At 57.4% G+C, this 22079-nt stretch overlaps 2 protein-coding genes and 1 non-coding gene across 7 annotated transcripts; 1 reads left to right on the top strand and 2 right to left on the bottom strand.

Moving 5' to 3' along the window:
• Positions 1-1035: 1035 nt before the first annotated feature.
• Positions 1036-14372, bottom strand: PLEKHG2 (pleckstrin homology and RhoGEF domain containing G2). 5 transcript variants are annotated; one of them, XM_033844293.2, is made up of 19 exons: positions 13486-14372; positions 12697-12835; positions 11625-11896; positions 11446-11546; positions 10473-10539; positions 10307-10353; positions 9917-10067; positions 9460-9597; positions 9067-9267; positions 8531-8623; positions 8355-8441; positions 7735-7768; positions 7542-7643; positions 7396-7443; positions 7280-7318; positions 7097-7113; positions 6735-6911; positions 5702-6626; positions 1036-5619 (listed from the first exon to the last, which is right to left on the bottom strand). In XM_033844293.2, exons 2-19 carry the CDS (start codon positions 12797-12799, stop codon positions 4049-4051), a joined length of 4173 nt encoding a protein of 1390 aa, XP_033700184.1. In that variant the 5' UTR covers positions 12800-12835; positions 13486-14372; the 3' UTR covers positions 1036-4048. The 5 variants fall into 5 exon arrangements, with proteins under 5 accessions (XP_033700184.1, XP_033700185.1, XP_033700183.1 ...); XM_033844294.2 differs by having other exon boundaries at positions 11625-11893; positions 12697-12820; XM_033844292.2 differs by having other exon boundaries at positions 12697-12820; positions 13486-14371.
• A 303-nt stretch (positions 14373-14675) lies between these two features.
• Positions 14676-14768, top strand: TRNAI-UAU (transfer RNA isoleucine (anticodon UAU)). Its single transcript is given in 2 exon segments — positions 14676-14713; positions 14733-14768. It is a non-coding gene; the product is annotated as a tRNA-Ile (tRNA).
• A 2976-nt stretch (positions 14769-17744) lies between these two features.
• On the bottom strand, positions 17745-20350 carry ZFP36 (ZFP36 ring finger protein). The gene is made up of 2 exons (XM_033844527.2): positions 20199-20350; positions 17745-19386 (listed from the first exon to the last, which is right to left on the bottom strand). Exons 1-2 carry the CDS (start codon positions 20220-20222, stop codon positions 18433-18435), a joined length of 978 nt encoding a protein of 325 aa, XP_033700418.1. The 5' UTR covers positions 20223-20350; the 3' UTR covers positions 17745-18432.
• Positions 20351-22079: the final 1729 nt, after the last annotated feature.

Raw genomic sequence — 22079 nt, 5'->3', positions numbered from 1 at the left:
GTGGGAGCAGCCCTGGTCTCAGTTTCTGTGCACCTCCAGTAGAGTCCAGTGTGTTGGCACAGCTGAGGTGGGCGTGGTTCTAGGTCATTGGTTGTGTGGGGTATCCTTGTGAGTTTTTTTTTTCCCCCAATCTTTTTGCTGTTGTTTTATTTTTTAATTTATTTTTAAATATTTATTTATTTATGTGGCTGTGCCGGGTCTTAGTTGTGGCATGTGGGATCTAGTCCCTGACCAGGGGTCAAACCCAGGCCCCTTGCATTGGGAATGTGCAGTGTTAGCCACTGCGCCACAAGGGAAGTCTCTTTGCTGTTGTTTTAATGACATGTCAGAGAAGAGCAGGGGAAATGTGTAAGATCAATAATCTTTACTACAAAGTGAGGAGAAACTGCCTGGATGGAGTCTTTAAGTCAGCAACTAAGAGCCATCCATGCCTGTGTTGGGAAAGGAATTTTCCTTAATGCCAACCTGTAGTGTAGATAGGATTGAGATTGGGGCAGGGGGCTGTAACCACCCCATTGTGGATGGGTGCATGATTTCCCCCTGATTGGCCACATCCTTCAGGATGTCAGCAATAACTCCTGAGAAAGTCTGCCACACCCCCATGGCCTCCTTAAAGCAGGTCCCAGTTATGCTCAGTGTGGTGACTGTCCTTATGGGCCTGGGAACATATAGGTCTGAGGACTTGTTCATCTGTTGTGTCTGCCATGGGATGATAATAGCTGACTTAGGTGGGCTCTCAGTTGCTACCACTGGGCTGCAGAGATGATAGAGCATTTCCATCATGGAAGAAAGTTCTGTGGGATGGCCCTGGTATACGTATTGGGAAGTACTGTTTGTGAATTAAGTTGCCTTCAGTTTCTTTCCCCATTTTTAAAGGAAGCTAGTGAACATCATTGGGGTGGGAAGGGCATCTGTGCTTCCATACCAGCCTTTGCAGCCAACCTGGATACTTAAGCGATCTGCCCCCAAGTGGGCTTCCTCGCTACTCCCCCTGCTGAGTACTGGCAAGAACATCATTACACACTTAATCAAGAAGAGTTTCACAAATTTTCTTTATAAAAGAAGGACCTTGGGATTTACTGACTAGTTGCCCTTTTTGTATGTCTGCCCTACCAAAACCGTAGCCACATGTGGCCGCCAAGCTGGGCTGCACTGATGAGAACATTGTCACAGGAAAATTCTGTGGGACAGCACTGGTGTACAGAGAAAACATACAAAGTGCTTCTTACAGATGGAGAATGGGGTTGATTGAGCTCCATCTGGTTGCCAGGCTAAGTGTTTACAACATCCCTGTGAGGTTGGCGACAGGCAGGTGTCTTCGTGTTAGCTGGTGAGAAAGTTAGCCTAGTGGCTAAATAACTTACCAAGTTTTGCACTGGAGCTGGAGTTAACTCGGGTTAACTGGGTTTGGCTGGCATTAACCTAAACATCCCAAGGAGGGCAGCAGTGTCCCAAAGAAGGCAGTGGACAGCTGCCCTTTCCCTTTTCAAGCCTGTCTTAATTGCAGCTCTAAAGACAGTTTACAAAAGGCAGGCTGTAGTAGACCAGCAAGAAAGGTATTCCTGAGGAGGCGTTGGAGCTGGGGTTATGAAGCAGAGGTAGGAGTCGGGCAGGCAGGAGGAATGGAATTCAGGGGCAGGGAGTAGGAGGGCCCGAGGCAGGCCTAGTGCCCAGGGTTTTCGCACGGGGTCCGGAGACCCCCTTACTGAGACTCTTAGCCCCCTCCCAGAGGCACAGCTGAGACGCATCTGGAGTGGCTGAGGGGGCTTGCCTCTCCTTCCTCACTCTAAGCCTTGGAGTAGATGGCCTCCTTCCTCCCTGCTGCCTCCTCAAATACCAGGAATTCCGGCACCGCTGGGAGCCCAGGCCAGGCTGGGAACTTTCTTTCAGCTGGGAATGTGCAGCCGGGGGCGGAAGAGGGGAGGGCCAGCCTCAGCCCTGACTTTTGTCGGGAGGCTGCAGCGGAGCAGGTCCAGGCCAAGAAGCCGACTCAGCCTAGGCTCTGGTGTATGGCATGGTAACCACTCAATAACTGAATAGAAGCCAGCAGCTGACGCTTACTGAGCCAGGACTTACTCATTTTACCCAGCTAATGACCAATTACCTAGGGCCTTTGGAGCACCAGGCTGCAAGCCCCTTGTGGGCAAGGAATTATTCCCTGTTGTGCCCCCAGTGACAAGAACAGCGCCTGACACACTCAAGTAAAAGTGCCGACGGGCTTGGCAGTGTGGATGAGTCCCAGCTCTGCTCCTTCCCACTTGTTTGGGCAAGTCCCTTATCCTCTATGTGCCTCAGTTTCCTCATCTCTAAAGTGGGGGGTAAGAATCATCCTCACTTGCCTTTTAGGGATGTTGTGAGGACTCAGAGTGAACGAGTTCAAATAAAGTGACTAATGCCTGTGGTATGCAGTTAGTACTCAGTAACAGCATTTTTTGTTGTTGCCGTTAATTGATTGTTAAAACCAGACTCTTAGGCTCCTGCCTTGGAGGTTCTCATTCCATGGGTTGGGACTAGATCCTGGGGCATCTGATTTGAACACTGCCTCGGTGAGTTAGGCTTAAATACATTTGGGAAGTAAGGATACGCTTACTGAAACTTTCCGATGATCCTGCGAGGCAGGTATTGCTGTCCTCATTGTGCAGATGAGGAAACCGAGGCTCGGAGGGAAGTTAACACACCAAGTACTAGAAAAGCTGGGACTTCAACTCAGCCATGATGCTGCGGTGTCGCAGAGAATTCCAGGGAAGACTAAACAGATGATGCACTAAAGCACAAGAGGTTAAGTGTTCAATAAAAGCAGCTAATATGACCAAAGAAACTGCTTAAATTGTGCTTCTCACTGGGCATACCAGTGCTGGGAGGAGGACAGAACGATCTTAATATAAAAGCCTTTGTCCCTAAGACCTGAATTACTTTGGGGTGTGGGGGCATATTGAGGCACTGTAGAGGTCCCCAACTAGAGAGAGGGAGTAAAGAGATCTGATAGAAGAATTCGATGGGTGGGTACGAGAACTGGAATACTTAGGAGGGTGGAGAGTGGTTGCCAAGAGAAATAAGGCAGATGTGGGACCCTTCTGCCAGAACCCCAAACCTGATCCATTTTGGCATTAGCGGGGAACTTGTCTCCGAAATTTTGTAGTACCAAGACCCAGAAGAATCCAATTAAGGAGGGATGGATGTAAAGAGATTAAAATGGTTGGATGGATGGTGGCAGAGATGGTTAAATGGACGGTTGGCTCGATGGATTAGGAGATGGTTGAGTGATGAGATGTACGAATGAATGGACATAGATGGGAATATGGAGGGACAAATGGATGAATGGAGAGAGTTGGTTGGAGAAGATGGACACGTGGGATAATAGATGAGTGGATTGACGGAGGAACGGGTGCTAGATGGGGGGTGGGGTAGGATGATGGATGAATAGGGTAGAGAAAGTTGAATAAAGCAAGACATATGGGTGGGATGATGGATTGGAAGACGGACAGAGGGAGATGACGGAGAGATAGCTGGGTGGATAGAATTGGCTAAGTAGATGAGAGGAATAGATGATGGTGGGACACATCAACTGGATAAACTGCTAAGGGAATGAATTTTGAGGGATCTGCTTGGGAGAAAGCTTCTTAACTTGGCCTTCCTAGATAGGCATCAAGCAGTTCATAAACCCTCTAGAATCACACACCAAACTGTAATGGGTCCAGTCTTCAGTAATTCTCAAAGGAGTTTGAGATTCCCCAAATTTTCAGAACGACTGATTTGTGCTGTATCAGACCTTCCCATTCATTGTCGTCTTCTGTCATCCCCCACGGCCCCCAGAATGGGAAAGATACATAATTTCATAATATTAACAAAATATTAATGACATCCCCTTCCCCATCCCTGTTGGGTTAATCCAGGTTAAGTAATAAGGCCCATGTGCCAAAGACGCCAGGTGTTGGAAAGCTGTGGCAATTTTTAGACCTGTGTTCAGCGTCTGGACTTCCGGGTGAATTCTGAGGGTCTGTGGCATCTGGCTGAAGTCTCTGCTTTTCAAGAAGCGCGACATCCTGGCTCACATGTGGAAAGGGGCGTCGGGAGCCCCCTGGGCTCTGCGAAGGCCCACTGATTCCTGGGGGGTTGCCAAGAGAGCAGGGTGGTTCAACCTGACCTGGGCCTTGGCTGGCTGTAGCCGCCCGCCACCCCCGACGTGGATGTTGACCGTGGTGGCGTAGCTGAGCCTCCTGGCTGGGGGCGCTGGGGGTTGAGGCTGGGGTGGCGGTGAAGGTGCCCGTGACGTGGGGGCGGAGGAGGGCCAAGGGCCCCGGGAGGCCGGGGGAGCCTCTCCTCCAGGCCCTTGCCGCCGCGCCAGGCTCTGGCTGATGTATGAGGCTGCCAGGTATCTTGACAGGGCAGCTGCGTTGGAGCCCAGGAGCTGCCGGGTTGTGAGTGGGGGACTGTGGGGTGGGCTCAAGTCTGACGACTCTGACCTGGCAACGTGAGAGACCGCGTGGCCTCCTTGTTTAGACAAAACCACCGTGGTCTGGACTCGGGTGGGTAACAGGCCCTGAATGTCCCGAGGGCCCCCTTGCTCAGGCAAAGGTGGGGCAGCTGGAACATGGTCGTTGGTGAGGCTCTTCTGCTCCAACAAAGGTGTCAGTTTCTGACCCTGGAGGTCTGTGAGGCTTTGCTCCTCAAGCAGAGGCGCAGCAGCTGGACCCTGGATGTCCGGGAGGCCTCCCTGCTGGGGCAAAGGTGGGAGGGCTTGGACCTGGGTGTCCGTGAGGCCTTGTGGCTGCGGGGAAGGTACGGCAGCTGGAACCTGAAAGTGTGGGAGGTCCCGGGGCAAGGACGGCAGAGTGTTGGCTGGGGTCTGATGGTCTAGGTGGCCTCCAGGTGCAGGCAAAGGTGAGGTACCCGGAACCTGAATGTCAGGGAGGTCGTGTTGCAAGGGCACTGGGGTGTCAGCTGGGATCTGAGGGTCTAGGCTGCTTCTGTGTATAAGCAAAGGATCGACGGCTTGGCCACAGGCAGTGGCTGGGGACTGAACAGCCCTAGAATCTCCTTGCTTAGTTAACGGGGTGTTGGTTGAGCTCTGGCTGTCCAGGTGGCCTTCTCGCTTGGGCGTAGGAGTGGCGGCTAAAGCCATGACATCAGAGCAACTTCCCCGCTTAGGCAAAGCTGGGGTGATTGGAACTTGGATGTCCACGTGGCATCCTTGCTCAGGAAAAGAGGTGGTAGATGGAACCGGTATATCCACGTGGCCTCTATGCTCCGGCAAAGGAGTGGCAGCTGGAACTTGGATTTCCGGGTGGCCTTCTTGATCCGGCAAAGTTGTAATAGCTGGCATCTGGCCGTTGGGGGGGTCTTCCTGCTTGGGCAAAGGTGTGGTGGCTGGAATCCGGATATTCCAGAGGCCTCCTTGCTCAGGCAGAGGGGTAGCAGCTGGAACCTGGATGCCCAGATGGTGTTGCTCAGGCAAACTTGAAACATTTAGACGCTGGCCGTCCAGGCAGCCTCGCTGCTTAGTCACAGCTGTGGCAGCTTGAACCTGGGCAGCAGGGCTTAGGGGGACAGATTCCTGGGCGCAGGTCAGCGAGAAGGCCAGCTCACATACGAGCACATGTCCAAAGGCAGGCAGGGGCCCTGTATGCAAAGCAAGGTGGAGAGAGTTAGGATGGATGCCCCCACATGGGCTGCGTCTGCCAACCACATACCTGGACCTCACCTGGCTCAGCCTGCTCACGGGGCAGGCAGGGCAACAGCTGCGGCTGGGCCAGAGCCCGTGGCCGGCGGCGGGGGGCGTTGGCTGATGCCCGGGTCTCAGCCCGCTGCATCTGCTGGATCCGCTCGCTGTAAAGCCGGGCCAACTCTCGCACTCGGGACGCTGACCTCTCCGAAGTTGGGGCTCCTGCCTTCCCGCTTCCGCTGCCTCCACTTAGATCTGAATCCTCCAGGATCAGCAGCGGCTCTGGGAAACCTGGCCGGGCCGGCTGCCCCTGCTCCAGTGCCCGCCAGGCACTCCGGATTTCTGAGCAAGGGCGGAACTCCAGCTCATCTGGGAATTCCTGACCTTGGGTGACATCCCGGGGCTGGAAAGCTGGGTATGATACTCCTTCACCCTCCTCTTGGCCTGCCCTGCTTTCTGAGGAGGGCTCTCCCAGTTTTCCAGAACTGCTTCCAGGGAAGAGCTCTCTCCTGGTGGCTAGAGCCTCATCCGGCTCCTGCAGAGGTCCCTGGAGCCAGGAGTCACAGGGGAGGGTGGGAGCGTTGGAGAGACTAGGAATGTCGGGGACACTGGGTATGGCTGGAAGGCAGGGCATTTCAAAAACACTGGAAATGTCAGAGAGACTGGGAAGGCGGGGCATTTGGGGAATTTCAGAAAGGCTGGGAATTTCAGGGAGGTTGGGTACATCAGGACTTTTGGAAAGGCTGGGAATGTCAGGAATTTCAGCCGCAATGGAACTTTCAAGCCCCTCTAGGACGTGGAGTGGGGAAGGGCCCCGTTCATCCGTATCCAGCTCTTCTTCCTCCTCCTCTTCTGAAGAGTCCCGGCTGGGCAGGGCTTGGAATGCGAGGGTGTCACTGTCGCCTGGCACCTGGGAATCTCCGGGGAACTTGGGAATGTCATGGGGGGGTGGCTGTAGTGGGCACTGAGGAAGAAGCCCAAGGTATCAGGGTGGGTTGGCCCCCCTGACCCCCAGGCTGTGCCTGCCCAGGCCCAGAGCCCCAAGGACACCGTGAGGGGATGCCCGACTCACCCCTGGATCCCGGAGGCCTCTTTGGTTTAGCAGCTCCAGGATTTCTTCAGTGATTGAGGTCCCAGAGGGGTCCAGCGTGGGGGGCCCAGTGTCCTCCAGGTCCTCAGGGGGTTCAGAAGCTGGAACTGGTGGCAGAGGCTCTAAGGGCGGGTAGAGCTCCCCCTCACTGCCAGTGTGCTGTGAGGAAGGAAAGGAAGGAGGGCAGGAGTCCAGGGCCCCATCCCCCTCCTCCCTGAGACAGAGGAATCCAGTCCCCAGCCCCCTTCTTCTTCAGACCCAGCACTTTGGAACCCAAGCTCCCTCCTCCCTCAGACCCAGGAGTCCAGGACCCAAAACAAACCCTGTCCCAGGATGTTTCTCACCTTGAGTCTAGGCTTAGCTGGGGATGAAGACATGAGAAAGAGAAAAGAGTGAGATGTAAGAACAAGTGTTATTCCTTGTCATTGATGAGCTGCCCCTATCACCCCTCCCTCACGAATTCTGGGCATCCCCGGGAACAGACAGACAGACAGGGACGGAGCAGGCCGGGGTGGGTGGTCCCTCACCGTTCTGTGGAAACATGACGTAAGGGTCCTTCAGGGGCTCTGGAGGGAGGACACAGTGATGTCAGGGGCCAGGTCCCACCTGATGCCTAGTTCACTTTTAGGTGAAGGGTACTCACCAGACTGTCTGCGGCCACGGCGGGTAGTGGCGGGTCCTGGAGATGGAGCTATGGGAGAGGCGGATCAGAACCTTGTTAGGAGCCCAGCTCCAGGCTTCTGGGGGAGGAGTGGAGGGAGAGGGAACTCAGGGTTCCATCTCTTTTACCTGTGTTCCTTCGTCCAGGGGTGAAACTTCTAGCATCTCGAGGTCGGGGAGACCCAAGTGGAGGTGTCAGGGGCTCTGGGATAGACTTACTTTTAGGAGCACCTGCAGGGAGAGATTTGGGGCTAACACTTTACTTTTTCTTAGAAGTGATTCCTCTACTGCCACATCCTCCCAACACAGGGCCCCAACTCACAGTGCAGGCTGTTTTCAAGGAGAACTTGTTTTGCCTGAAAGAGACAAGGATGAGGGATGAGGGGGCTGGTCCCTGAGCACCCCAGTCACGGTCCTATTAAAGGGTGCTGCTGGGCTTCCCTGGTGGCGCAGTGGTTGAGAGTCCGCCTGCCGATGTAGGCAACACGGGTTCATGCCCCGGTCCGGGAAGATCCCACATGCCGCAGAGCAGCTGGGCCCGTGAGCCATGGCCGCTGAGCCTGCGCGTCTGGAGCCTGTGCTCCGCAACGGGAGAGGCCACGACAGTGAGAGGCCCGCGTACCGCAAAAAAAAAAAAAAAGGGTGCTACTACATGTCAGGTGCCTTACACGACTGATAATGACTAATCCTCACCGCAACCCTATGAGGTTGATGCTGTCATTCCTCCAGGTGAGGAAACTGAAGCCAGAGAGGTTAAATTACTTGCCTAAAGTCACAAAGCAGGGATGTGATGGAGCTGGGATTGAAACCCCGGCAACGTAACGCTGCAATTTAACTACCATGTTCTAAGACGGCACCCCCTGCAGTCAGGGTTTTTCGGTGTTACTGGGGGAGGGGAGTCTCCAGCACCCTGAGGACCCCCCGCGGTGGCAGGAGCTGTACCTTGGCAGGGATGGAGGCGGGGTGATTCTCAAAGAAGAGGCGCTGGAGACAGTGAATCCACAGCCTCTTCTCTTCTTGGTTCTTGGCCTGGGGGCAGGGTGGGGTGGAATGGGGAGCCAGGGGTGAGGTCTAGGGACTGGGGGATCCCTGCCCGCCCAGCCCCACCCTCTGCTCACCTGGAGCAGGTGTCTGTGCTTGGGAATGGTCAGATCAGACACCTTGAACCCTAGAGGGTCTCGAGGGCTCTCAGTCACACTCAGGTTGCAACACTGGATGAGGGGCAGAGAGGGGAGGCAAGTTCAGAGGCCTCAGACTCATCCATGTGCCCCTCGTGTGTATCTGGGTCCCTACCCCCTAGAAAGATGTCCCCTTTCCCCCTGTCAACCCTCCCCACCAGGCTGGGCTCAGCTCTCCCTCACCAGCCCTCCCCGCCTCATCTGGATCAAGAAGACATGCCTGCCCATGAAGATGCTTGTCTGGTGGGCAAATCCAGGTCCTCCCCCTCCAGGCCTGCACCACCCGTGCATCCCACTGGCCTCACCCCTCCTTATTAAACCCTGCCCCCCCACCTCGGACTCAAGAAAACATGGCCCTTTTAAGCTGGGTTGTCCCTCCTTGCGGATCCTGCCCCCAGCTTTTAGGTCTACAGGTATGCGTGTATAGAACATACCTGGCAGGTAACATTCTGGCCCTGCCCCATCCCTGAACTCACGAAGATGTGGCCCTTGTATGTGTATTCTGGTCCCCGGCGCTTGGCCACGAGCAGCATCCGTGAGAACAGAAAGAGCAGCCGTTCACCCCCTCGAAGTCGGGGACCGCCCCCTCCACCACCTCGGAATGCGCCCTCCAGCACCAGCTCGCCAAAAGCACTGAGCTCCGGACCGGTCCAGCCACCCAGCCGCCGCTGCACCTCCTGCCGGGACCACGCCGGGTGCAGCGGGCACAGGAACACACCGGTGGGCGGTGTACGCATACCAACACAGGGGGGTTAGCAATCAGACTGCACTGTCCCAGCCCGCCCTCCAACGCACGGACCGAACCCCGCAAAGGCCATCACGCCCACTGCCCCCCATGCCGCCGGTCCCAGCCCTCTCCCAGGGGTCACCTGGAGGCGCGCAGCGTGCTCCTGCTTGCGTTTCATGTCATTGATGTACCAGGCGACCGCTGTCATGGACACGATAGCCTCCTCCACCAACTCGCGGCCCCCGGCGTCTGGGCCCTCCACCCAGTGCTTGCCTAGCTCCTGGAGGGCAGCCACCAGGCACCCAGGGAGTGGAAGAGGAACAGAGGAAGAAAGAATGACAAGGATAAGAGAGAGAGACAAATAAAGGCAGGGGCAGAGGCGGAGAGAGACAAACAGGCAAAGACACGAAGTGAAATCAGCTGGCGCCAGCCCCCACTGCCAGCAAGACCCTGCCCCAAGCACCGGCCCAGTTTCTAGGGACCGGATGCCTCCCCAGGCCTTGCCCAACTCGTCCAGGGTCCAATCTCCAGATGTTCACCAGGTGGCCAATGGACAGCCTTGCCCCTCCCCAAGCAGCCCCCCAGGGGCCACAGCTGACCTGCAGCAGCAGATGGTACTTGAGGATGCGCTGAACAGGCTTCAGCAGGAAGCTCTGCAGGGGCAGTGAGTGGTGGAGCTGGGCCTGGCGCTCCTGCAGCCACAGGGCTGCTGGCGGAGACACTGACAGCTCCCGGAGCAGGGCCAGGGAGCTGGGGGCACAGCACAGGTCAGGGAGACTTGCAGCTACAGTGGGCAAGGCTGGGAGGGGTCAGGGAGTGGCCAGGGTTTTGGAATTCTCAGGGGCCCACCCGGGTCGGGGTGGGTTAGGGAGAGGGTAGACGCTGTCACGGTATGGCAGGAGCTGGATGGGTCCGGGTGGAGGGAGCTTGGCTGGCACATCAGCTCGTGGGCACAGCCTGGGGCCCCGCAGGGGTTCCTTGGCCCTCACCTCGGGTAGTTCATGCAGTACAACGTGTAGATGTCAAAATCCTCGCTCTGTGGGCAGCAAGGGCGTCAGGGAGACCTCAGTTCCCGACTCCCCATGACCCCCCCGCAACGCCTAGCCCAGGCCTGCTCCCCCCTTACCCAGGCCCCAGCCCAGGCCCTCGCCTCACCCTCTGCACGAAGCACTCGGCGATGCCCCCGGCACTGCTGCTGCCCTCCAGGTCCTCCAGGAGCTCGCTGTGGAGGGGAGAGGAAGGGTGAGGGGGCGCCCTGCCCCCCATGGGAGGACTCCAGGAGACTGGGGCCCTGGTGGCTGCCAGGATCTCTCAAGGGATGTCATGTCCATACGAAGGGTCCTCTGATCGCGACATGGGGGACTGCAACCTGCTCAGACCTTGTCCTTGGTTACCATTACGTTCCTCGGCCCGAGGTCTTGTCACAGCTGGCATGAGCCTGGGGCATCTCATGGCACAACCCGGGGAGAGGGGTGTCAGGACGCTCAGAGCTGTGATATCTTAAGATCCCACTGTGACCCCGAGACCCTGTCGTGACTCACGAACCTCCTGCAGTAACTTTAAGTGTAATTAGGCAATTCCCTGGTGGTCCAGTGGTTAGGACTCCGCGCTTTCGCTGCTGGGTCTGGGTTCAATCCCTGGTTGGGGAACTAAGATCCCACAAGCCAAGCAGTGCGGCCAAAAAATAATAATAATAAGTGTAATTAGGTGTCATCAAGACACTCGGTGTCATGCTCCTTGGACTGAGTGGCCAACCATTCTGGTTTGTCTGGGACTGAGGGGTTTCCCAGGATGAGCCGGTCACACAAATGCTCACACTGTCATGATCCGCAGGCCCCACACAAGCCTTGGATTCATCACGATCCCAGACCTGACATAGCGATAGCCCCATCTCGCTGCCTGGACCCATCCCGATATTTGGACCTCAGCTGGGCCCTCAGGCTCCCATCCACCTCACTCCTCCACCTCTCTGGATCCTCACTCCCCATCATGACCCCTGCCCAACGTCATGACGCCCCGTGTTCCAGACTGGACAGGGCACTGTGGGGTGCCAAGGTTGGGGTTAGAACACAGCCTGCCTCCCCGACCCCCCGAGGCAGCGCTGCTGCCCATCCCACCCGTCCCTGACCTGCTGAACTCGTAGATGTCCTCAATGTTGGCAAACAGCGTGCCCACCTGCTCCGCGCTCAGCCCCAGAACCCCGCCGTCCAGCAGAGGGCCCAAGTAGTCCTGTGGGAATGACTGGGGTTACAGGGGTGGAGGGGCTGGCCTGGGTCCCCACTGCACTTGGGTGCCTACCCGCCTCACCTCCACGATGCTGCGGAGGTCCCGGACATAGGCCCGCTCTGTCTCCACGATCTCACGGGCCACACGCTCCAGCCTCGAGGGTTTCGCCGAAGCTGGGGTCCCCACGGGCGACAGATGCAGGCGGATGGGGGGCCCCGGAAGGGGCTCTGGCCTGGAGGCCAAGCAGGCTGGGGTGGGCCCCGGAGCCGGGTCCCCCTCTGAGCCCACTGTGCTCAGGGATGTGGAGCTCCCAGAACCTCGGGGGGAGGCCATGGCGGGGGTTGCAGGGGCTGCTGGGGGTGTGGAAGAGGCGATCAGGGGGTCTCCCCAACTGAGTAAGTGCGCTTAGCCCCCACGCTCACCCACCCCTGCTCAACAGCTCTCCCATGGGCTCCCTGCTCCCCTCACTGTGCCCTGTCCTCTCCCTTCAGGGTCCTCTCTGGACTGCTTGTCTCCATTCCTTAAATCCACCTCCATGTGTCATCCTGGGAGAACTTTATTAATTGGCCTGACTCCGTCACTCCCATGAGTATAACCCCATTCCTGCCCTCAGGGTAAAGTCCAGATTCCTCAGATCCACAGGGGCCTGTGCAAGGTGGCCATTAGAGACCTTTCCAGTCTGCTCTCGTCCCGACACACCACTTCTTACCCTCTGGACTCCAGTCACACTCAGCTTCTTTCAGTTACTCAAATAAGCAGCCTCTTCTCACCTCTGTGCCCCCGCACATACTGCTCCCTCTGTGCAGAACACTCTTCCTTGCCTCGCTCAACTCATTCCTCCTCATCTTTCAATTCTCAGTTTAGATGTCCCCTCCTCCAGGAAGCCTCCCTGGACCTCCCAGATTAAGTTCTCACAGTCCCCGGGGCTTTCCTCATCCCAGCCCTGACCACTCTATGCTGGGCTTCCCCTCTGGACTATCATGGTATGGGGATGGGTCCATCTCCCGGACCAGACCTGAAGCTCTGTGCATGCAGGGCTGGGGCTGTCTTGGTCAGCCTGTGTTGCCAGCACTGGGTCAGCCCCAGAGCGTTGCAGTGTCTTTCATGAAAGAATGAATGCCCAGCAGGCTCCACCCCTCCCTCACAGGCTCACCTGTCTGAGTCTCACACACAGCCGCACAGTCACACACTTCACCTCTGCGGCCGAGGCTAGGGCTGGGTTTGGACAGGCCCAGTCCACGGGCTCCTTCGGGCATGGCTGAGTGGCTCAGCGGCTTCTGCAGAAAGACCCCCTTCCTGGATATCAGGACCCCATAGGCCTCCCTGCCCCCCACGCTCAGAGGCTGGGGGCTGAGAATGAACAGTGTGGTCTAAATCCTGGGAGGGGGCCCTGGGAGTAACTACTGGGGGAGACAGAGGCAAAGTGATAGAAAGAGGGGAGCAAGGAGAGATAACACTGAGAAAAAGATGGAAAGGGTGAGACAAAAGAGTAAAGCGAGCGAAAGAGTCGTCCTAGCTGTGATTCTGCCGTGTCTGGGGCCGGAGGCTCAGGGATCCTGGGAACGTTTGGGCTCCGGCTGGAGCCGAGGGCGAGGGGCAGGGCTGGGAAAAAGCCGTGGGCGGGAGGCCGCGGGGTCCCAGGGGAGGGCGGAGGAGGCTGGGGGACCGGATGCCAGGGTCCTGCAGACGGCTCCCTCCCCCGCGGAGAGCTGCGAGTTGGGGCGCTGGCCCTGAGTTCTCGACCCCCTCCAGCCAGTCCCTCCGTGATCCACTCACTGTTCCCACCGCCGCAGCTCCCCTGCAGCGCCTCCCCACACCCCTCTAGCCCCCAACTCCCGCCAGCTCCTCCGCTCGCCCCCCGCCGGCACGCCCCCTCATTGTTCAGCGGCAGCGGCGCCGCCCCCTCCCCCAACCCGTCGGGGCCCCTCGCCTCCCCCCTCACCTCCCGGGGAGTCTCCAGCCCCGAACCGAGGCAGCCCAGTTCCTATTCGACCCTAGCACGGTCCCCGGGGAGGCGCAGAGCCGGGACTCCTGGGTCTCTCTGCAAGTCAGGGGTTTGAACTTCGGGCTCTCAGGATCCGTGAACCAGAATCCGGGGTCTCTCGGAGGATGGGGTGCAGTGGTCCAAATTTCTTTGGTCCTCTAAATGGAAGATGCTGGGGGCGTCGACTCTTGAGTCTCAGATGGGGGTGCTGGGAACCCAAATTCCTGAGTCTTCTAGATGGGGCCGTGGGGTGGGGGGGCCGGATTCCTGAGTTCCCCTAACTCTAAGAGCAGGGATTAAACCAACTCCAGGAGGGAGCGCAGGGAGCCCCAAATTCCAGGGTCCTCTTGAAGTAGTTGGCGCTTCAACCCCAAACGGGCTGGATGGGGCGCTAGGAGTCCGTATCCCAAGTTCCTCAAACCCGGGGAGTCCTGGGCTCAGCTTTCTGGGAAACTCTGGAGGGAATCTCCGGTCTGGGATCCTAAATTCTTGGAAACCGGGTGCAGGAAGCTCGGCCTCCAGGGTCGCGCGGCGCTGATGTCCCGGACTCCTAGCTCCTCCAGGAGGGGGCGCTGGGCACCTGGATATCTGGGGTCCTCTAGCCTGGACGCTGGGGCCTGGGCTTCGGGGTCTTTCAGGACGCGGTGCAGTTTCGGGAGGCTGGAGTCTGCGACTGTGGACCCCTCAGGCTCCGGGATGGGTGGCGCCGGCTCTGGCGGCGGCGGCGCCACATGCATCTGTGGCTGGAGAGCCCGGTCCCAGCAGTGGGGCGGGGGGGCGGTCGCCTGGGGCTTCCCCTCCCCCCAGCCGCCCGGGCTCATATCCTGTTCCCGCCCGCAGGGGGGAGGGGCCGCCTTCCGGCCGGCCAGCCAACGAAGGGTTAAGACCCCTCCTCTCTGGTTTCTGAATATTCATGAGAAGGCGAGTCCCAGGCAGGCTACACCCCCACATTCCAAAAGCCTCGCGGACTTTTCCCTTTTACAGCAAGAGCCTTCCAGGCGTGAGAATCCGGAACTGGTAACGCACTTTCTCCTATTGGCCAATCCAAAGATTCCTATTTGTATATGCAAAGACGAGGCGGAGCAATCCATCAAAGTCACGTGGCCAGGAATGACTGAAAGACCCCGCGGCGCAACGGTGCGGCCGGAGCTCCAGTGGCGCAATCGGTTAGCGCGCGGTACTTATATAACAGTGCGAGCGGAGCGATGCCGAGGTTGTGAGTTCGATCCTCACCTGGAGCACTTTTAGTTTTCTCTTACCGGTTTTTGTCAATTTATGCATCTTATTAATCAACCCGAACATCTATATCACTTAAAAGAATAAACGTTTCGGTCTCCTGAATTTTTAAGCTGGGAGGAATCCTGGGACTCTGGTGACGATCTGTTAGGGAGTGTTTTCTGTTGTGGGGAGATGCCGTTTTCCTCTTGGTCACCAGGGGGTGGTATTGCCTCTTAGATGCCTGGTAATTTGAGTCTGCAAATCAGTAGGAGATGTGTCAGGCTGTGGGTCCTCAGCAAACTGCCTATGTGATACTGTCTCCTTCTCCATCTTTTTGTCTTGGATTCCCGCCCCCCCACCGTCCCCCAGTTTTATTGAAATGTAATCGCCGTATAACATTGTGTTAGTCCAAGGTGTACAAAATAATAATTTTAGATACGTATAAATTGTAAAATAATTACCACAATGTTTAATTAACATCATTACTTCACACAGTCACTATTTTGTGTGTGTGTGTGTCTTGGAGTTTTCTCTCTTTCTCTCTCCATTTCTGAATCGATTTATTTTTTTTTTCAACAAATTCTGAAGCTTGTGACCACTATGTGACTGGTTCCTGGGTTTAGGGTTTAGGTGTGAGTGATACAGCAGTGAACAAGACAAAGTCAGAGTCCCTGCCCCTGAGGATCTGACATTCTAGTGGGGGAGGAAGATTGCTATAAACATAAGATCTAAGTACATTTGATGTGTTAGGTGGTGATAAACATCTTGGAAAAAATACAGAAAGGTAGGGAGGATGGGGGTTGCAATAATAGTAGTCAGGGACCATCTCACTGAAGAAACATTTGAGCAGAGACCTGAAGAAGGGGAGTAAGCTGTTGGGATACCTGGGGGAGTATTCCAGGCAGAGGGAACAGGAAGTGCAAAGTCCCTGTGGCTGAAGTATGGCAAATGCACTGTTTGGAAGCCAGAGTGACTAGAGCAAGAGTAATCAAAGATGAGAGCCAGGCTGTGTAGGCTGGTGAGGACTTAAGACTTTGACTTTTATGTGATCTGCCTCAGGTGTCATGACAGCTTCCCTCTGGTTGCCTAGTGGGGGAGTGGGGAAGAGACTGAGGGTAGGGGCCTGGGCCAGGAGACCAGGAAGGGGCTGCTATGATGGTTCAGGTGGGAGATGATGCCCGATAGAACCAGGGTGGGGGCCAGAGGAGGAGGCAGGAGGGTGGATTGTAATATCTCTTTAGAAGGTGAATCAGACGGGACTGACGTTGAATTGGGGTGTGGGGGTTGAGGAAAGAGTCAAAAGGAATGACTCTCAGGTGTTTGGCACTGGTAGCTGGTGTTAGGTGCCATTTTTGCAAGTGAGGATTTGTTAGTTCGTTTGTTTTCAAGGGGCAGAGAATCTGTTTTTCGCAAAGGGAAGGACCAGAGATGTGTTACTTCTTGTTCTTTCAGTGCCTGTGAATGTCTGCGTGGCTTGCTCTTCCTCTCCAACGTCTTTGGGTTTCTGGGTTTCTCTCTCTCTCTCTTTCCCAAACCTCCTCTCCAAGTATGGGGACCTGAGCCCTTTCCCAAAACGGGGCGCGGGGGCGTGGGTGCTTCGTGGAAGAGGAGATCAAAGGTCAGGGCCTGCCAGTGGGCGAGGGGAGAGGGCCAAGGAGGGCTGAGAGGTCAAGGAGGCATGAGGAGGGGAGGGGAAGAGGAGAACACTCGATGGAGGGAATGGGGTGAAGAGAAATGGGGTGAGGAGGGAGGTGGAACAGAGGGGATGAAGAGTGTGGGCAGGGAAGGAATGGGTGGAGAGAGAAGGAAAGGAGGCCAGAAGGGGGAGGAGGAGGGGAATTGGAAGGAAAGAGAGGAGGGGATAGAGGACGGGGAATGGGCGGCTGGAAGGTAAGGATATTAAAAAGGGGAAGGGGAGAGGAGTGGTGGGGGAGGGGAAGAGCTGGGGAGGGTGGGGGAAGAAGGGGAGAGGAAGGTCGGCGCAGGAGGGTCTGGGCAGGAGGAACTGACAGGGAGGAGAAGGGGTGAGGTAGGGAGAGGAGAGGGAAGTGAGGGGCGGGGGGAAGAGGGGTAGGAGGCCGCGACGGAAGGGGGCGGGGCGCAGGCACTGACGCGAGGCGGCTTCCTGGCGCTGGGCTCCTCCGCCCCAGTGTGGTTCTCGCCGCCTCTTGCCTTGTATGGTCCGAGGACGCTGCTCTCCCGGGGGCCCCGCCCCGTCCCGGCGCGGCCGCGACCCCCACCCCGCCTGGGGCGCGAGACCACGAGTTTCCAAGGCTCAGAAATGTCGAGATCTCGCAATCCCGAACTTCTCGAATCCCGACAGGCCAAGATTCTGGAATTCCGAAGGTCTAGGAGCCCGGAAAGCCAGAGGCTACAGTTCTGCGATTCCTAAACGTCTGGGACACCCAGGGCCTAGAAGTCGCCGAGACCAAGTCTGAGATTCCCCAGTGTTGACATTCTAGAATCCTGAAGGCTTTCAAGCTGCCTCCGCCGAGATGCCGAAAGCCTGAGTCCCCCACACTCTCTGATCCTGGAAGGCCGGGCAGTGGGACCCCAGGACGCCCCGGCTTCCGGGACGACCCCTCCCCCACCCGCCGCGCCGGCCTCCTTCGCTTGCCCTGGGCTCGTGCCCCGGCACATTCCGTCCTCCCCACTCCGCCCCGCCCTCCTCCCTCGGCCCCATGGGGACGGAAACATCCCGTCCCCGCCCGCGCCCGGCCGAGAGCTGGGTCAAGGATCCCGGCGGGACGGGAGCGCCTCCCACGCCCCGGGAACTGGCTCTCCAGGTTCCTACCCGGTGATCTCACCTGGCCCCGCCCTCTCAGGTGAATGGCCGGACCAGGTGACGTCACTTCCTGCCAGGTAAGCGCCGCTGGCAGCTCGGCTCCGGGGAGGTTTGGAGGAGCTATCGGCTGATTCCATCCCGCTTCTAAAAAAGGCCACACCGTCCTCCCCTCCCATCTCACTACCTCTAGACCGCAGAAGAGCCAGGATTCCAGTTTACACACAGATTTCTTTTATTTAAAAATTCCAAAAAAAATAAAATTTTAACAATATATATTACTTCATATATTATAGTATACTTATAACAATAATTAGTCCATCGTTTCCAATATTACAAAAAAGAGGAAGAAAAATACAAGGGAAGCAGACGACCCAATATATATAAATACTATAAAATCTATTAGAATAAATAAAGTCGTCATAAATAAAAGGCCCAAAGGCGTGGGTGGGTGGGTGGGAGAGCAGGGGGTTGGCAACGGCTTTGGCTGCTTGTTTTTGGAGGGAAATTTGAGCACCAGGATTCCCCTTCAGGGGAGGATCCAGTCACCATCAGACACCGGAACCTCAGGATCTAGAAAAAATTGGAAGGGGCAGCGGGGGCTTATTATTCACAGCATTGGGCGGGGGAGAGGTGAAAGAGGCCTCACTACCTCCAATTTGCTACATTTTTTTAAGACCCCAGAAAACACTCCTTCCCCCAACAGCATGAACAGCTTGCACACCGGGGACCTGCCCCAGCGTTGGGTCAGGGGAGTGAGTTAATGCACTTTGGAAGGTGGGGTGAAGCTACTTGATTAAGAGTCCCTCAGTTCCCCCGCAGCCTTGGGACCCCTTGTGGAACCCCCAGCATAAGAGAACTGGCCCCCCTTAAGATCCAGCTAATCTGCACTAGGCAGTCACTTGTCACTCCGAAACGGAGATACGATTGAAGATGGGGAGTCTCCTGGGGGCTGCAGATGGTTGGGGTGGCCCAAAAACCCCGGCCTCGAAGACAGGCGAGTCAGATCCCCCCAGGCTGCTGCCGCTGCTGGCATATTCGTCAGGATCAGATCCCAGGGAGTGCGCAGAGGGGCTCCGAGCCAAGCCACCCAAGGGCCCCCAGACGCTGCTGGGGGTGGCCCTTCGGCAGGAAGGACAACAGGCTGGGGTGGGGTCCCTTCGGGCCACCGGGGTCCCTGGGGCAGCAGAGAAGGCAGAGGGTGAAAGTGGAAGGTCCCCGGGTGGTGGTGGTGGGGAGCTGGAGGGTGAGAAGGAACACGAGGACAGGGAAAGGCCTGCTAGGCCTGCTGGTGGTGGCGAGGTTCGGCGGCCTGAGGGCAGGCCTGAGAAGCTGATGCTCTGGCGCAGCACGTGGGGGTGGCCGGAGGCACCCAGGTCCTCGCTGGGGTTGTGGATGAAGTGGCAGCGCGAGCCGTAGGGGCAGCGGCCCTGGAGGTAGAACTTGTGGCACAGTTCCGTCTTGTACTTGGGGTGGCGACTGGCCTGGCGCAGCTCACCCAGGCCGTGGGCAAACTGGCACTTGGCCCCATAGCGGCAGCGCCCGCTTTCTGAGAAGGTCCGACATAGCTCGGTCTTGTAGCGGGAGGAGGTGGTGGGGGTCGCAGTAGGCGAGGTGGGTGAGGGCGACAGCTCAGGGCCTGGACGGGGAGCCAGGGGCGCGAAGCCTGGGGGAGGGGGCACCCAGCCGCAGCTGCGACCCTCCACCAGGCTGGTGGAGCGGCCAGGCAGGCGGGCAGCCACCCCAGACGAGCTGGAGTCGGGTGAGCCGAGGCTCCAGAGTCCCGAGGAGGCCCAGGCCGAGCTGGACTCAGTCTCTCCGTGGTCGGAAGGCAGGTCAGGGCTCAGCAACTGGAGGGTCTGTGGGAACAGGGATCGGTCAAGACACCGAAAATGCAGGGTGACGCCCCGCCCCAGCTGCAGGGCACCTAAGAGCTTGCCAGTCCGGTTTGTGGGCTCCCAGACTGAGCCCCACCCGTCCGCAGAAAACAAACATGGGTTCCGGATCGCAAGGATCCCGATTTGGAGGTTCTGAGTTTATTCGCGATTGAAACTTATCCCGAGGGACCCAGGAATCCCGGCTCCCCCGGCTGGATCAGAGGGGCTCTAAAGTCAGGACACACCGCTGTCCTCCAATTTTCAGCCTCTGGGCCTCTAGGGATCTGAGGTTCTCCAGTTTCACAAGTGGAGGAGCGGGCAAAGTTAACCCAGGAGTCCGGATCTCTTCGGTTTTAGAGTTGCCAGAGTCTTCTGGGTCAGGGAGTGAAGAGACAGAAGTCGGCTCCCCCTCACCCTGAGACTCCAGCCCAAGAAACGCCTCCGCGCAAAACCGCACCCTCAGCAACTACCAGGGGTAAGCCAGGTGTGGGGTCATTTCCGCCTGCAGACAGCCCCCGTCTGAGAAAAGTTCTCCAGCTTTCCATCTCCGAGGGCCACCCCACCCGTGTTTGGACCGAGACCAGAAAGTCACGGGCTCCATTTTCACCTCCAGAGCATCACACTGGTCTGAGACGGGAGGCAGGGACCCCGGGCCGAAGTGTGAAGCACTAAGGAGTTCCAGTTTGAGAAAGGAGCCAAGGGTCCCGGGCGGGAGTTTGTGGCGCTAGAGAGCCCTGGTTTGAGAAGGGAGTCAGGCATTGCGGACCTCGGGGTGCCGATCAGCGGGGGCTCACCTCGTAGATGGCGGTGAGATCCATGGCGGCGCAGATGGCCGAAGGCTGAGGTACAGGCCGAAAGTGGGAGCGCTGAAGTCAGGCTGCGGTGGGGTGGAAGAGCCGCCGCTTTTATCTAGCCAGAGGGGGGCGGGGCCTTGAGGAGTTGGCCCGGGCGGGCGGGGCCAGGAGGGGCGCTTCCCGGACGCGCGCCCCCGGCTCAGCCCGCCCAGCCCTGGACCGGACCCCATCCGCCCGGCTCCCGGCCGGGACTCGCCTGAGGGGGGCCTGCGGGCGGTCGCAACACCGCGGGGAGTGCGTGGGGTGGGGGGTGTCGGCCCAGTTTTCAAAGGCTGGAGACTGAGGCGCGGAGAAGGGAACTGGCACGGAGGTGGGGGCAGGGCTCCTGGGGGAATTGACAAGGGCAGAGGCTGAGAGGGCGTGCGATCGAGAGACTGACCGACAGGGGCGGGGAGAGACGCACGGAGAGCAAGAGACAGAAATGGAGAGACCAAAGAGAAAAACACAGGGACGCACACAGAGGGAGGGAGTTGCGCACACAGGGAGACATGCAGAGAGAGAGATAGGGTAAGGAGAGGAGGCGAGGTGGGGAGGCACAGATTGAAAAGACAAGATATAGTCGGTCCCAGAGAGACAAATTCAGAGCGGGAAGCGGGAGGGAGGGAGAGTCACATAAAGAAACAGAGAAAAAGGGAGAAAACTGGGAGAAACAAGCATCCACAGACAGAAATCCGCAGGAGCAAAACGGAGAGAGGAGACCCACGGGCCTGGTGGAGAATTCTCTTCTGAGACCTGCCGGCCTGGCACGGTCTCGCTCTCAAACAGCCCAGATCCGGAGACCTGGACCGCCCTCCCCGCCCCCACTCACGGGGGTTGGGGGTGGGTGTGGTTCTGGACACCTGGTGAGGCTGGAAAGGGGCCTCCTTTCCCAATTTCCCAATTCCTCTGTGTCTTCTCACCTTCACGCAGATAATGCCACTTCTGATCGCTTCCTCTGGGCTAGGCACTGTTGCATGAAAGTGCTGTATTTACACACGTTAACTCAAAGAGGTATTGTTATGCCTATTTTACACACCAGGAAACCCTGGCAGAGAGAGGCCAAGTTATCCTCCTTTAGTAAATGGCAGCAGCCTAATACCAGGGCCTTAAATTATGTTAAGAGTTTGTGCTCAGAGAAAACTCAAGATTGGAAAGGGGGAGATCTTTATTATGGTGGCGGGTTTCCTTGATGGAAAGCTGTCTCGAATGGCAGAAATGGGTCATCCCCCACTGATGGTCGGATGGGTCTCTAATAAAGGGATGTACCTTGAGAAAACGCTAAATGTGCAGAAATCACTCCCCTTATTGGCAAGTCTTTTATTGTCAAGGGGTTGCACTGAGTGATGCTCTCTTAAGATATGGAGAAGAAACTAATTTTTAAACTGGGTCTCGATGAGCTAGCTGGCTGCCCTGAGTGAAAACACGGGGGTAGAAATAAACCGTTGACACGGAGTGCAGTTATAATGGTGGAAAGTTCATTCTTGCAGGTTGCGACTGCAGGCTGCGGGCTTGTATTGAGGTGGGGAGATTCTGCTAGACACGCCGACTTGCTCGTCCGACAGAGCACGGGGGAATCCCTGGTGCGGCGCTTTCTGGGGCCGAGGGGCCTTCCCGGCCGGTCTCGTGAGCTGGGCGGCTGCGGGCGGCTCTGGCACGGTTGCAGCCTCCCTCTAGCCTGTGACTCACTCGCACGGGGCGAGGGAGTGGGGCTTCCTGGAAGCCGTGACGAGGAGGCTAGGCCTGGATGCCAGGGTTCCTCTCTGTAACCAGGGCTTCTGTCGCCTGTAAACAGACGCTCGAGGGCTACGGGAAAAGGGGGAAAGGGGAGGTGCCTGGCACCCG

Source organism: Tursiops truncatus, chromosome 19, assembly GCF_011762595.2.
Source record: "Tursiops truncatus isolate mTurTru1 chromosome 19, mTurTru1.mat.Y, whole genome shotgun sequence".
NCBI classification, from domain to species: Eukaryota; Metazoa; Chordata; class Mammalia; order Artiodactyla; family Delphinidae; genus Tursiops; species Tursiops truncatus.
The sequence above is the reverse complement of the archived record's forward strand: the minus strand, read 5'-3'. Positions and strand labels throughout refer to the sequence as shown.